The 16,488-nt window shown below is 28.6% G+C and overlaps 1 protein-coding gene and 1 long non-coding RNA gene across 5 annotated transcripts in view; one reads left to right on the top strand and one right to left on the bottom strand.

Annotated features, from left to right (window-relative positions):
- LOC136796382 (uncharacterized) overlaps positions 1–8,622 on the bottom strand; it is a 50,889-nt gene extending 42,267 nt beyond the window's left edge. The window contains exons 1-3 of the long non-coding RNA XR_010844091.1: positions 8,373–8,622; positions 7,870–8,287; positions 2,562–2,746 (exon numbers count right to left, since the gene is read on the bottom strand). This is a non-coding gene — a long non-coding RNA (uncharacterized lncRNA). The remainder of the gene's footprint in view (positions 1–2,561; positions 2,747–7,869; positions 8,288–8,372) is intronic.
- LOC106684146 (suppressor of sable) overlaps positions 1–14,948 on the top strand; it is a 51,614-nt gene extending 36,666 nt beyond the window's left edge. The window contains exons 1-8 of one of the 4 annotated variants that reach the window (XM_067049958.1): positions 6,560–6,714; positions 8,082–8,301; positions 10,998–11,118; positions 11,480–11,652; positions 12,981–13,211; positions 13,320–13,331; positions 13,410–13,584; positions 14,881–14,948. In XM_067049958.1, coding sequence (XP_066906059.1) covers positions 6,686–6,714; positions 8,082–8,301; positions 10,998–11,118; positions 11,480–11,652; positions 12,981–13,211; positions 13,320–13,331; positions 13,410–13,584; positions 14,881–14,939 — 1,020 coding nt within the window. In that variant the 5' untranslated portion in view covers positions 6,560–6,685 and the 3' untranslated portion in view covers positions 14,940–14,948. Of the gene's footprint in view, positions 1–6,559; positions 6,715–6,801; positions 6,986–7,087; positions 7,517–8,081; positions 8,302–10,997; positions 11,119–11,479; positions 11,653–12,980; positions 13,212–13,319; positions 13,332–13,409; positions 13,585–14,880 lie in introns of those variants that run through there. The other 3 variants (XM_067049961.1, XM_067049965.1, XM_014426061.3) reach the window with 3 other exon arrangements.
- Positions 14,949–16,488: the final 1,540 nt, after the last annotated feature.

A 16,488-nucleotide genomic window follows, 5' to 3' on the forward strand; every position in this document is an offset into this window, starting at 1 on the left:
GTTAATATTCTTTAAATAAAATAAATTTTATCCAATTTAAGTCTCAAAACAATCAATATTTCTTTATAAGTCCAACGTTTTGGCCAATTCGGCCATCCTCGAAGAGAATTTTAAATACGAATTTGGAACCGCATAAATTTTTAAAAACTTTATGCAGGCTGCCTGGTAAATAATTTCATGTCCAAAATTACCAAATTATATCAATTCTTCACATTAAACTAAAACTATTAATCACAGTCAATTTACACTATTATATTTTACTTAATAGTAATTAAATTGTTTAAATTTAATGTGAATAATTGACATAATAGGGTAATTTTGGACTTGAAATTATTGAACTGGGCAGATTAGCCTGCATAAAGATTTTTAAAATTGATGTTCTAAATTTGTATATAAAATCGTCCTTGATTATGGCTGAATTGCCCGAAACGTTAAAGGAATATAAATTGTTTTGAGACTTAAATTGGATAAAATTAATTTTATTTAAAAAATAAATTTATTTATTTTTTAATAAAGTTTTGAATTTCGAGTGAATAATAATAAAAGAAAGAGGACAAATACAAACTTCTACATAAATATTAAAATCAGATTTCTGTTCATGAATGTCCTACTTTTTCGAAAGAAACGCCCTCCATTTCGTAAACTATTTTTGACCACCCTGGTCTCCGATATCAATTTTATTCAATTCCATGTACTACTTTTGCTTACGAATGCATAAATGTATTTTCCTTGACTAATCAAAATTTCGAAAACGGATCACGGATCGTCCGATTTGGTCTAAAGTTGGGGATCAGCATGAAAATTGTTTAATCTCAACTTTATCTAATTAAATATAAATAATTATGTACCATATAGATATTGTTAGACCTATACATGTACTTAAAAGAAGTTTTTCAATGTATAATAATAAATTTATTAAAATTCCGTGTTATTTATTTGTTTTTGTTTTTTGAAAATCATTGCTATAAAAATTATTTATTTTTAAGTAGTACAAATCATTCTTTGATCAGTGAATAATCAAACGGCTTGTATTACCATTTTAGTTATTCGATTTCGTGTTGAATATCGGTTTCAATTCTCCACTTGACTCGTTTATCTTCAGGATGTTTATTTTACCACTTGTTCTATTTTTAGAACGCTCTAAGCGTTGTTCATAAATTCAAGTAAGCGATCACGTTGTATATTCCTTGGTTCTTGTAATTTTTTAGATTTCTGGAGATTTCTTGTCCGCAGACCTGATGTAAGGAATTTTTAAGATTTCGACTGCGTTTTGATTCATTCCCCCTTGAACTTATCTTTTAAATAATAATATAATATTATAGAATAATAGTAATAGTCTGGTAATAACAATTATAGTAATCCAGGGTTTAATGTCTATGAAAGAGTAGAGGTCGGATCGGTAGTCGCGGTCATGAATGGGTTTGATGGTCTATGCTTTTAGCAATTTTAATTTTGTTTTTTATAAAATTGTTAATTATTTTTTGAATTTGTTACTCGTATTTTCCCACGCGGCTGAATGAAACCCCTTTCTGATGTATAGAAAAAATCTTAAAAATCGTTTGTCCACATGATTGCAATAATCATTAGCCACTACCTCCTCAATATACAGTCAATATAGTTAATAATAATATAGTCAATGATACATATAAATTATAGTATAACAGAGTAACTATGCTAATATATAAGTGTGAAGAATTTTTTTGAATTCGCTAATTTCGATAAATACCTGTCCGATTTGAAAAATTATTTTTGCGTTAGATAAACCGTTTATTTAAGAAGGCTTTAGTCTTTATAACATCATGCTACGACCCAGAGGAACGGAGCAGTAACCATAAACAAATAACTGGGGGTGGGGAGGAAAACATAAAAGAAAAAATCGATTCAAGCCGTTTTTCCCTGTTGTCTTCAATTATGATAGAATTTAGAAAAACATGATATATGAAAATTCAGTTAGTAAAATTACGTAAAAAAGTTGAAATTATAAAAAAGTGAGAATGAAACATTATTTGTAAATAATTACATTTCTTTATAAAATAACAGAATTAAAGAAGTAAGATACATTAATTTACTTTTATATTTGTCTTTAATTCTGCTATTTGACGAACATTTTTAATCGATCGTATGTTATACTTCTTATATATACTATCACCATTAATGTTCTTCACATGCTACTTTTGTACCTATATTACTTATTCTTCTTATTTATTTTATTCCTTATCTGATTTTCTGCTTGTGATTTTTTTTTAATTTATTATGGCGGTTATCTTGTTTTTTTTTTTTTTTTGCCCTGAAGAACTTTGGACGAAACTTTGTTACTAACGAAATCCGGTTTCTCTGACTGTATTCCCGACCATCTTCTCTTCAAGTAATACATAATGTATACATATATAAAATAATTGAAATTGTTTCAAACTGTTAATTTATTTTTTAGTTTTAGTTTGCCAACGATAGTTTTTTGGTTTTTTTTTGCCAACGTTCAGTACATGTCCTCTCTTTGGTTTTACTATTAGCACTTAATTTTTAAATTTTTAAAATAACCGGTTCAGAAAATGAGAACTGACCTGTAGCGCCAAGAGCACTATTTTCGGTCATATTCGAGACGCTTTCAACCTTGACCTACAGCAACTGAGTCCTGGCTGGCCATTGATTCCTCAGCGTCCTTTCCTCGTACACGCTGTTAGTGTTAGGCTTAGTAAGTCTCTGTAAACTTCCCCGATTATGTTCATCTGACAACTTCAATCAATACCTATTACATATAAGTTATATAATACATCTAAATTTAATTAAAAAGAAAATGTATTGAATTCAGTAACTTGGTTGGGAGAGAGGAGAGGTTACGTCGGAAAACACTAATAATAATTAAATAAATAAGTAACATTTAATAACGTATTGTTTTCTTTATTGGCCGCATCTCCTTCCACCTAACCAACTTCTTGAATTACATCGACAGTCATCATAATATTTTCACCACTAATTAATTTGAAACATCGGAGAGTAACATATAAAATAACACAAGATAATTGAGGAATGAAATTCAATGAAGTTTTAATTAGTTGTAAACTGTTTTATATTAAGTCATAAATATTATGGAATGAATTAAATAATTTGTTTTTATATCAAGATCACCTTAATCAATTTTCAATTTTGAACAAATTATAGCTACTTAAAAAAAAAAAGATTTTCCAAGGTCAGCCCAACTTCTTCACTTCTATCCTTTTTTTCTTATTCTCTATTTTATTTTCTGAAAATTGGATTCCAATCAAATTATACTTTTTCTGCAGTACATTGAATTTGTTCAAATAAACCTTAAACCAATCTTACACAAATCTATGACTTTTATCCGACTTAGGCCAATGAAACGATCCGTATTCCAAATATAGGTTTGCCAAGAAAACTTTCTTTAAGCAAGCCTCTGAAAATGTACTTGGCGATACTTGATAAAACTGTTACATTTTTACATTAGTCGTCAACTTTCCTCAAAATCGGACAGGCAGTTTTGAGATATAGGTGTCAAGGAAACACCGTTTACCCCTGCGTTCGCAAATGTAGTGGATGAAATTTATACGGAATCATATCGGTACCATCTCCAATAATCCATGAAAAATGCATAAAAACGGAATTTGGAAACATTTCCTTGATCTCTAAATGCGATTGAAGGTTTTCGATTCTAAGAACGAAATTTGTGATTATATCATGCATAAAAATAAAACTTCCTACCGTCGGTAAGAGGTAGCAAAGCGTTTTCTTATAGTTGTCTAAAAATTTCTAGGTATTAAAAAAAAATATTTTGAAATGAGCATATAATAAATAAAAACATACTGAACAATTTCAGTGTAATTTTTTTTTTATGTCTCCAGCATCTACTGCCTATGTAGGATACATCATGTTATCTAGGGTTCAATGTACGTGTGCTGTGTAAAAAGATAACTAGACTACTTCCAAGTACGAATATTTTTTTTTTTAATTTCTACTTTTTCTTTCTAAAGATTTTTATTATAATACCGAGAACATAGTTTCGTTATAAAACATGAAAATCTTTTCATGATAGTTCAGTGCACTAGATCAATAAACAATTTAATTCCATAAGTAATAAGATTTTTCATACTAAGTTGAATTTTAATAAACAAAAATTACAAATCAAAGATTATAAATGGAAAAAATTTATATTTGCCGTGTTGTTTCTCTGAAAAAATAAATATCTTTAGTTGTTTGCGTGTTGTGGGAACCTTGGTCGTAAACGTGAGGAACTTGGATGTGGGCCAGGCCTCACAACCTGAATACTCCCAGCATCGATTAGGTCTTTGTTAAATTCCATTTATGACCATTTGCTATTTATTGGCGTGTTCCTAAGTTTCTATATATTTTTTTTTTATATGAAGAAATAGTTTTAGTTCTGCAATGTAGCAGTTACAACTGAATATTTTTAAATTAAAGATATTTAAAAAAAAAATGATATTTTCTGATTTATTTTTTTTTTCTAACAAACAAAACAAACTAAAAATATTATAATAATTCTATAATTTTATTAGAAAATTGTTATTCCATTAAGAGGAATGAATGCCTTTTTGGGGCTTCAACTTTTTCCTCCTTCACTCGCCATTTTTATCTTTTTTTTTTCCTTTTTTTTATCAAACCTGCATTGTCCATCCAATTAGATGTGAGAGAAGTGCCTCTAGAGATTCCTCATTTTTTCCCCTGTTTCATTTGATGTATTTTAATGACGAATAAATTGTTCCGAATGAGTTATAATTCAACAAGACTTACTATGATTCTAATATGGCTGGAAAAGAAAGATTTAGAACAACACGTAAATTACGCAGTTGGAAACTGGTTTTCAAGGTCACGTTGCTTCGAAAAAATTTTGTAATTTTTGGATGTATGTGTTAAACAATAATTTCAATTAATGATATTTTTTTTGGAAAGAGCGTTTTCATAGGTTTTATAATTTAACTTAGATCATATCCTGCATCACTAAGAAATGTAACGCAATTCATAAATGCAGTATTTGAAAGAAATAAACTTAAAAATGCTACAAAACTTACAATGAAATAGCATAAAGCTTCTTTTAAATTTTAGTTATTTACCACCATGAACCTTTATAATATTTAAGTATTGTTTTATATTATTTTTATGTTGAATTTTCTCAAGTACTACAATTTTATTTGTACTACTGTATATATAGGGGTTTGACATCAATATTGTTATTTATCTTTAACCTTATCTTCAAAGATATTTAATCAATCCGGAATCTGTTTTTCTCCCTGAGATAAGTATTTTAATCGATCATTTTCGTATCTGTCTTGAATTATCATTGATTTTTACAATTCGCAAATTTAAGAGGTGTTATATTGGTAAGAGATCAAATGGTATTTTATAGTGTTACATATGTTGGTTGATCTCCAATAATCCATATATAAATTTATCGACTTTTTTTTTAGTGTACAAGCATTGTTTGAAATTGATAGATATTGGTCATGAAAATTAAACATGAGTTTATGGGAAGTTATATCTGGTTGTAAAGTTGTATTTAGAATTTCTCCTGTAATTGTTAGAAAAAAATCCTTTATTTTTTTGGAGGTATTTTATTATTTACTAACAATTTTGGTGTGCTAAATTAAAATGATTTCACTTTTTCCATTTTATACGAATTGTATTTTGTAGTTTGCAGTTCTATCATAAACCGGAACGTGAACAATCTTTATCGTATTTTTGTGTTCTTAATTATTTAATTTTTATCATTATAATACGATTATTGAATATAATATATAACATTCAATATTACTTATGTTCCAAATAATTTGTAAATTCAATTATTTTTATCAATTGAAAAATTTCTATGAAAAACATCGCTTACTAGCGCTATTCCTAACTTCCTTAGCAAAGGTGAGATTAAAGGGCAAGTTATTTATACATACACTTCTTCGATGAAAAACAAGCCAACGCTACGTGTTTAAACGCACCATTTCAAATTCATTACTTTCAGAATAACCGTTTTTCAATGTTTACTTTTTTTTATTTTTCATTATCTGAAATGAAGGTAAGTTGCTGTTGTAATGTTCATGATATAACCCCCCAAGTCAAATTTGCAATATGTAGTATTTCTTTATTTTTAATTTTAAATTATCCAGGGTACAAGACAATGAAAATCTCGTAAGTCCATTACCATAATTCAGGAGTTACTAGGTTTTCATTGCCTACCATCGATGTACACATACACATACATTACACATCACATCCTCAATGCAATATTAAAGTCTAAGCCTTGAGAAAATGTATTTCTAAGATTTTTACTTTATATTAAAACGTATTTCGCTTAAAAGACACATATGACGAATAAAGTGTAATGAATAAACATCTCTTAGTTTAACTGGGTAGTTATATGAGTTTTAATATAAAATAAACATCTTAAAAATTAATTTTCATAATTTAAAAAAAAAATGTAAGTATTTAAAGTATTCATGATTATTATTTATATTCATTTTAATATGTTATATATAAATATTTGTATATAGTTAAGTATTATTGTGTTTACGATGATATTTTAATCTTTTAAATGTAGGAACAAAGGAGTCTTTGTGTACGATATCTTTCCATCATGACTCTTGTGTTCCTATCCTGCGAGATAATGCTCCAAGTATAAGTGTACATAGTCATAAAAAATATATTAATTTTTGCATTCCTGTTAATGACTAATTCTCAATATACGGCTTTAAGGTAACGTACAGTTCAGTGTTACGACCCGTTTAGGAGGGGAGACTATTTCTTCCCGAGCGTGGGTCAATAGCTAACTCGGTGATACTCGGCAGATTCCGTCCTTTGTTGGATGCATTCACTTCTACTTGCTAGAAATGCTCTTGGTTTTGGGTTGCTGTATGGTCAAGCAGCCTTTCACTGCAGTTGAAAAATTCATTTTTAGTAGTTGATATATATATATAAGTCGTGTTACACCCTTTTGGAAAACAAGTGGAAAAATGCTTCATAATAGGTGGGTTGTTCTCAATAGAGAAAAGAAATGTTACGGAGAAGGTCCAGTTGCATTCTTAGATTCTTTCGAGAATGGCATCATAATAAGATTATTGTTAATAGTTTATAGTGAACGAATGATTTTAATAAAAAAGAAAATATGGTGATAAACCTTAGAATGAAACACAAAAACAGTGAAACAGATATTCTATTTTAGTTTGGCCTTATTAATGCAACAAAGATGGCGACGCCGCACGTTGCACGAAAACATGTTCTGATGCCTTGGCAACTGGTTTATGCTCCGCTAGATTACTACTTCGAATGGATTCTGTTTTAATATCATATTATTCATTTCTATCTCATCTAATAATTTTACATATGTTTCAAATGGGCTGTCGCCTATTATATAATTGAGCATGTAATTTATTTAGGTTGTTTATGATTTATTGCGGTGGCAGAGATATATTTTAAACAGCTGCCGTTTAATCCTGTAGTAAAACCGTTTTTCTTTGCATTCTTCGTGAAGGAAGAAAAATAAAAACATGACCGTGACGTAGGAAATTCATACATTAAATATTAAGTATTGTGAAAAAGCCACAAGAAGATATAAACCAAATACATACACAATGGTTTTAAAACTACATAAAACCATCGTCCAGATAGTACTTTACATTAGTCATTAAAATAATATTACAATTTTAAAAAACATGGTAACATGGTCTTAAAGGTTATAATTTTGGTTAAACAATGTATATAAGTTGCATTTACAATTGTTTTCTATAATTTAAACCTTGTTGATTTAAAAAAAATCATAATGTTTGTACAGTTTGCAACTTATATTACTATTAATTTTATTTTTTTCTTTGTAATCATTTTTTTTTTTTAATTGTAAATTATTGTACTCACATTTTTAGTTGTATACTGTTCCTCTTGTTAATTTTAAAGTAATGCAAAAAAATATTGCTTTTATCCCTTACAAAAGATTTATATCATTACTTTAGTTATTTTATTATTTTCTCTAGAGCAGGGTTGCCTTGTTTTCTTCTTGTGGCTATATTTCTTTATTTTTTGTAGTCCATTTCCCAACTGTTGATTTTCATTCTATGATTCATTAACAGTGGTGGAGGTGCCGATGATTTAGAGGATGGAGAAATATTTGATGATGATGAAGATCTACCAGTTCCAACTGCTACAGCCAGCCCTCCCGTACCTCCTCCTCCACCATCTATCTCGCTCATTGATGACAAAAGGCGGTTAAGCCCTCTTCGAAGGCCTCTTCCTACTCGTCCTAGGAGGCCAAAAAGAGTAAGGGAAGATGATAGACCTTTTAGAAACAGTGTAAGTTTAAAAAGAAGTTGGTAATATTTTTAAATCTATCATTTTAGGATATGACTGATTATTTACTGTACCTCTTTTATCTCACTAAGGGCTTTTTATGTCCGCAGATGCATACCCCCTTAATTTACAATAGGCTATTTCTTTAGCCGAAATAAATTAAATTTATTTGTCAAAAATTATATTGTTTATAATTAAATAAATTTAATCTACTCATTTTCCTAGATTATTATAATCTTGTATTAATTATTTTTTCCAAAAATGTTTATTCTAATTTAGTTTTTGTGAATATTTTTAGAAATTATTTTACTACTTGTTTTCTGAGTTAATATATTCAGTTAGTGCAGAAAAAGTGAACACATCATGTCACAACATTCAAAGAAATTAAATCATATGTAATTTTGTTAGTTTCAGCTGAATTTTCACTAGTATAAATTAGATAATTAGGATTTAAGTAACTTCTTATAGATTATCCTCTTAATTAAAATTTAATGTTTCAGTATTTATTTTATAAAATATTTTGCGTTGCATATTATGTTCATTATTAATCAATTAATAATAATATATAAATATTTATATATTCCATTTATATTGTCACTCATGGAAATTGATAGAAATATAGTAATTTTATATAAATTTGAAATAGGTCATTTTAGTGAAAAAATAAACAGATCAGTTTAGGATTTGTTAGTCATATTGATACATTTTAAAGTTATTCTTTAGTGAATTTTTTTTTTCAATTACATAGTTTAACTCTTCATCAAATAAGTACTTCGTTCCTCAAAGTATTAAGAATAGGATTTCTTTTTTCTTTTATTTCAACAAATGTTTCGTTGTATATTTAGCATAGATTTGTTAGTATGTTTTGACTACCTTTTAATGTATTACATAATTCATAATGACTTTGCATAACTGTCTTATAAATAATTATTTGCTTGTAACAATATTTTATTAACAAATTTAATTATTGATAATTTAGAAGAGTTTGAATTTCCTGTCATTATTATCCAAACATTGGTGATAATATAAACTGATGGATTTACCACAAAACTTATCAATTTAGCACATTATTTTTTCAGCATCTTCTCTCACAATTAATTAATTGTAGTTAGCCTTATTCTCATAAAATAATTGGAAAACGATCACTGGCTGTTTATTCAAAATTCAAGTTAAGTTAGGGATCAATTAGGATATATCCAATTTAGATTTCATCATATTCTTTTGCCCATTTCATTATGTATCCCATTATGTCATTGTCATGTTTAAATAAAAGTAATGAGGAAGAGTAAAGAAGAGGAGAAGATGGTCGGGGAGTGCGGTCAGCAGAAAAAAAACACAAAAAAAATGAATTATTTATTTATTATAATTATTGATTCGTAGTTGTCATATTCTGTGGGCTGTTGTGGCGACAGCTACTGCTCATTTAGCGCTATCCAGGGGGCACGTGTATCAATGATGGCATGAAACACCTCCATCAAATTGGCATCGTAGATTCCCCGAAATGTCCTCTATGCAACATGGGGGACATGGATGGAGACCATCTTTTGGCGTGTGTTGGTCTGGAAGATGTTGAGCGAGATGCAGTCCACTTCCTGTGGCATAGGAGAAAAAAAAAAAATTATTGATTCGTTCGTTTATTTGTGTTTTTTCTGCTGACCGCACCCCTACCATCTCCTCCTCTTATATATCTATGGCCAACTATCTTCACATCATTATGAAGAGTAAAGAAGCTCTTGAAATGATGGTTCAGAAAGTTTATATGTACCTGACTAGAATTAATCATTCACCTTGAATTTGTATAGAGGCCTAGAGCATAATGATTTTTAATTGTTTGACTATGTAGTTATGCGCCAAAAGCTATTGATTCTATTTCATAGCTTTGGCCCATAATTCAGTGTCAGCGATATAGTTGTATGAAAAGAAAAATCATGAAGCAGCATTATTCACACTTGGACTGAACTGTTGTACAACTATTGGGTCTTGGGGTAGGATGTGCTCCTCCATTCTACTGCTTTACATTTTAAAGACATAAACATACAACATAATATTTAAATAATTGAAAATCATACTAAACTTATTTTAAAACTTGACCAGCTTTAATCATAGTTCTGTGTAATTTCAATCTTCACTTTTCACCCATCGAGAATACTTCAACCACTAACAGCAAAATATGAACTCTGAATAATCTTCTCTTTTTAAAAAGGTTTGCCATTGCTCATTGCATTCAGCCTTCATGAGGTCACTTAATTTGGAGTGAAAAAATGAATAAAATAACATGAAATGTTTTTCCACTCTTCTCAATCCTGAATAAACTTTCTCTGCATTACAGTATGTACGAGACATCTTATCTAAATTAGTTAATCCATAGCCCATTTAGTGGAATCTACTTTCCTATTTCAAAGAAACAAAGACTGTAAATAGTTTCTCTATTTATAAATTGACAAAAACAATTTTTTTTGCCTTAAAGCTTAGTTTTACATTTGACATCATTTTAATCAGCGCCAACTAAAATTAACATTATGGTCATAAGAGATGGTTTAATTTTTTTTGGGAGTAATTTGAGTGTTAAATAAATAAGTCATTGTAAACTGGAGGGTGGTTAGTATATATATATATAGTATAGGTGATTTAATGACTAGGTCAAAGAGAAATTTTTAAATTCATTTGGGCGTAATAATTATTATGTTTATTTTTTATAGAAACAAAGGAGGCGCAGCGAAGATCCTGAAAAAAGAGAAAAAAATTTAGAGGAAGATGATCTCATGAGAGATATTTCTCCACTCCGAGGAGCAGATTGGGAAAGGATTAGCCATAGATCAGGTATGAGTACAGTTTATCATCACAAAATCATGGCCTGAGTGTTAACCTGTGTCATTAATTTTTCTATTATTAAAGTTGCTTGCACTATTACTATACTGTTAGTACTATCGAGGTGTAGCTAATTTTTCTATTATTAAAGTTGCTTGCACTATTATTATACTGTTGCACTATTACTATCGAGGTGTAGCTAATTTTTTATTCTCTTGGTTTAATTCCCTCAGAAATAAATGAATTTAGTTGGTATTTGTACATTCTAACAGTCTCAATGCTGATTTAATCTACTGTAGTTTTTGATATTATCCTTAAAAAAAGATTTATTTAATAATTGTTGATCTAATTTGTCAATTAATTATTATTTAAGGTTTCATGGATGATGGAATGGAAGATGAGGATGATGAACTTGGCAGGAGAGGCAGAGGATTTGGAAGTAGTAGGTCAAGGAGGGGTAGAAATAATAGAGGGTCTAGGAGAGGAGGTGGGCGAAGAGAAAACACACAAATGTGCAAATTCTTTTTGCAAGGAAAATGTCAAAGGGTATGTGGTAATTTTTCAAAAGTGATTTTTAGCAAATATATATATTTTCTTTTACTTAAAAAATGGTTCGTATAATGAAATGAAAAATAAAGCTATTCATCCTGGAACTGCTAAGAGAAATAATTTACTGGGCAATAGTGTAATGTCTCATATAAAGGTAGAATGATGTATTATAACAAATAAAGCTAAAATTTTTCTGAAAAAATTAAATTATTTTTCTTGATAGAGAAAAACAGAACTTACTTCTTCATATGAAAAATTAAAAATATATATCAAAATAAAATAAAAAGAATGTTAATTAACAATTAATTAATTCTGGGCAAAAATAGAGACAGGAGAATGGTGTTGAGATGGAATTTAAGTATTAAAAGGGAAGGGAAATAGAGAAATAGAAAGGAATATGAGTCATCTGTAAATATATTTTTACAGAAAAACTTCATTGTTTCTACTAAAGTTTTAAATTTTACATAATATAAAATCGACGATCTTTATTTGTTTGTATTTAAGAAATACTTGCAATTAATCAGTGTAGCTACTATAATTCTGTTGGCACCTGTTCACTTGAGGTTAAAAGTAAGCTTTTACTATTAAAGAAAAAACAATTAAAAAGCTGTCAAATATCCTTGGAATCTTACATTTTGCGATTTACTAGCTGTACCCCACAGTTTTACCTGTGTTGAATTTGGTCTACACATGCCTGTATTACACTTATGATGGGTACATGGCAAACTGGTTAGTACCAGAAATTCATGTAGTAAACTGAAAAAAACTAATCAATAAAAAATAAACTATAGGTCTGTTCCAACAACCACATCTGTCTGTCCAGAACTGTACAGCAGTTTGCCTCTCAAAACCTGGACTGCGCATGCTCCATACAGTTGCGGACAGTCTGAAGTGGTTGTTGGAACAGACCTTAAATGGAAAGTGTCTTCAGTTTGATTAGTGTTTGAACTTCTTTTTGTATTTTATTTTCCCTCCACTATTATTTTCAAAAATAACATGTTTTCTCTTAATAATTTCAAACTTTTTAAAACATTAGTGTTGTATGTAGTAAGTTTGCTATCATAGATAAAAAGTTGTCTTGGTTATGTTTACAGACATGTACCTACACTAGCTTTTTATTGTATGGTTATGGCTCAGTCCCTAGCCATAACATAGCTTGATGTTACAAAGCCTACAGCCTTCTTCAATAAACAGTCTATCTAATGCAAAAATAAAATTTATAAAGGGACTGGCACCTCCTGAAGCCTGATGAAATGTTCAAACTTTAGTCCTGCGTATTAGTGTAATTTGTTATTAAATTTTAATAATTGATTTTGTTATTACAGGGATTAGAATGTCCATTTGCTCACTCTCACTGTCAACAACAACAAACTCGAAAATTTGAGCTTTGTAAGTTTTATATGATGGATTGTTGTGCCAAAAAAGACAAATGCCTCTTTATGCACTCAGAATTCCCTTGTAAATATCATTATCTTGGAAAGAAGTGTTATGCCGGTAAAAAATGCAAACTTTCTCATGGAAAAATATCATCTCAGCTGAGGGCAGCACTCTTAAGGGTGAGTTATAGCTATCTTTACTGAATATTGTTTTACGTTGTGGCTATATTTCATTATTAATGATTTTTTTTTTTTTCAATTCTCTCATTGATATGTTCCTGTTGGCAGGACTCCAAAGAGGTGAGTAGAAAGGAACTATGAATATTTTTAATAATTTATAAAAAATATTAGATATTGACAGAATGTGATTGTGTTTAGTGTGATTTTCTACAAGAGAAAGAAGAAATGTCCAGGTCAAGACGAGATAGGGATAGAGACAGGGAGAGAGATAAAGACAGAGATCACCGAGAATATCGTGAACGGGACAAACGAGAAGATAAAGAGAAGTCTAGCCACAATTACAAGTCTGATCCAAGGCTAGCATCAGATGATGGTAATTATATCCTTGAATTATGATTTTAAAAATGTATGTATTGAAAACTATCCTGTTTCCAATTTTCTATACACTTTAATTTGATTTTTTTTTTTTTATAAACTGCCGAAATGAATAAAAAATTATTTATTCTGTGACATATGTCTCCTAGAATAACAATAATCTACTGAACATATTCAGGAATTAATTTTGTTATTGTCTCATATAAAACTCAAAAATTTTTGATCAATTTGCATTGTATGACTCACTCGTTTATCAAAGAGCTGGCTATGGCTGAGCTCATTGGACGGAGGGTTCTAGTTCCTTGTTCAGAATGATTTCTGCTTGATTGCCACCTGGTCAGTTAATATACTTTCACTTAACTATATATGATCTTTATAGTAAAGAGAAAGTATTGAGATTGTTAACAATTTTAATTTTGTGGTGTTCTCATAAAATGAACCTCAAGACATCCTCTCTGGTTCATTCTGGATGACATCTTAGCGGGCTTGACAAAATGGCCTTCTTGCTTAACTAGTTACCCCACACAACGCAAGTTGTAATATTGAATATTTATTTGAATTGATGTTAAAATATATTTGAATAAGAGAAAAAATGTTTCCCAAAAATGTGAATACTTTTCATTATATTTAGATAATCTGAGTTAAAATTTGAATTATCACTGATTAAATTCAGAATAGCGAATATATAGAACGTCTGAACTGATAACATATAAAAAATAAATACGGAAAAATTGAAAAAAAAAATAAATAGGGAAAAAAGAAATAATAAATAAAAAATTAAAAAGAGATAAATTTTATGATTTTCTAAGTAATTGACTCATAATGATTCTGTTGATTCAATAATGATATTGTTTTCGAAATTCTTAAAAGAAGTAAACATTTATTTTTAAAAAAATTAACTGCTGCATGTTTGTTGCCTAGTTATTATTTGTTTATTGTTTACAGCTGGAAGTTTCTTATTCTACTATTCTTATTTTTAAAATTGTTTTTAAAAATATTAAAAATGTATATGCTATTTTGTTTAGGTTAGATTTGTATTATTTCATTTATGATTATTTCTAGCCTAGTTGCTTCCTTTTTAGCTTATAAAAACTTAGACAATTTCCTTAAATTTATTTAGTTGTTAGTTTTTTTAAATTTTAGTTTTCATAATCACATTCATCAAACCATAACACAGGCACTATGCTGTAAAATTCATCCTTTTCCTTATTTATTTCTTTATTTTATCATTATTTATTTAGGAATTATTTTATTTGTGTTTATTAATGCAATTCTTTTTTTTTTATATTTCCAGAAGAAGGAAACCGGACACCAATGCCTTCTCCTTCACAAGATAACTCTAGTGATAGGTAATTATTGTTTTTAAAGCTATGTGAAAAAAAAATTCTCTCTATCCATTGTGATAGACCTTTGTTAATATCCTAAAAAGAAAAAAAATGATAACTTAATTGTGTAATGTTTCATTATTTTCACTTGTTCGACAAGAATAATTAAATAAAAATATGTAAATAGTAAAATGTCCATTGATCTGAACTTTAACTATAAAATGTCCATGCATAATCATATGATTTTGAACACTTGAAGGTTATAATTATTATACTAAGATTTTTATATGTTTTTCAAAGTTTTGTATAGGTTCTCTTTCAGTTAAAATTATAAATCAGGCTATCAGTTTCAAAACCAGCTCAATTTCTTTAAAGAATCTTTATATTTTATTTTTTACCAGTTTTCAATGCATTACATCAAATGGCTAAGTCATATTTTTTTAATGCACCTCAATCTAATATAAAGATGCGCTCAAACTTATGGGCTTATCATGGTCACATACAATACAATCAGATGACTGTTTATTTTTAACAGTGGCACATTTGTCAACAAATTGTTTTGTGTTTTTAAATTGTATGTGACGCATTTCATAGATTTTATTGTAGACTGAGTTAGACTTTTGACAATTCTACTAGCTTCAGGATAATATGCAGGAAACTCCAATAGAGAAAGTAACTCCGATCTATGGTACTTTCTTTGGAATATGTCAATTCAAAGTACAAGAAAAGCTTTTTGTTTGCTTGATGTACCTTTATCAAAGCAAATCAGAGATATATTTTAGATGTGTCTTGTAAATTTTTTTAGAAAATGTATTGAGCGGGAAACTTAATTGTCTCAAATACAAAAATTAACCTGAATTTTTTTAAATAATTGTTTTCAGACTTGATTTGATATAATGGCAATATTGCCTAAATTATAAATTTGTTTTATTCAGTGAAGTGTAAAAATATTAAATATCATTTTTTTAGTACTAATAAAGTAATTGTTCTCATTATTTCATGAAATAGGGATTTCTTACAATTAGGTTTGAACAGAATAATATTCGTTGGGAAAGAAATGTATTTCGACTGACAAAAAAATGTAAAAAAATTATATGCAGTAAACCTTCACTAATCTAAACCACAACATAAAAAAAAAAAATTGAAGATTTGATTTGTTGTATGTAGTACTTATATACATACATTCAATAAAACCGTATTGCTGAAGCAGATGCAGTCAGAGGCCTTGAAAAAGATGATTCAAGTTTCAAAGAAATGAACATTTCAGATTATTTCACAAGAAAATAGTTAAAAAATAAATTTCTGAATAACAATTAATAATTGTAAAAATATTTTTATGTAAATACTTTCACATAAATAAAAAATAATTTTAGTTTTTACATTGATTTGTTAATTATAAAGTGATCATTTTATTCCTGTTTGGTAATACAAATTTTTTGCTTATACGAACCCCCTTTGTTTTAATTAGTTCAGATTAGTGAGAGCTGACTGTATATGCATATGTAAATTTATAGATTACTATAGTCTTGGTTTTAATTAATTCAGATTAGTGAGAGTTGAATGTATGTATATATATG

Source organism: Halyomorpha halys, unplaced genomic scaffold (assembly GCF_000696795.3).
Source record: "Halyomorpha halys isolate HHAL.00 unplaced genomic scaffold, Hhal_1.1 Scaffold548.1, whole genome shotgun sequence".
NCBI classification, from domain to species: Eukaryota; Metazoa; Arthropoda; class Insecta; order Hemiptera; family Pentatomidae; genus Halyomorpha; species Halyomorpha halys.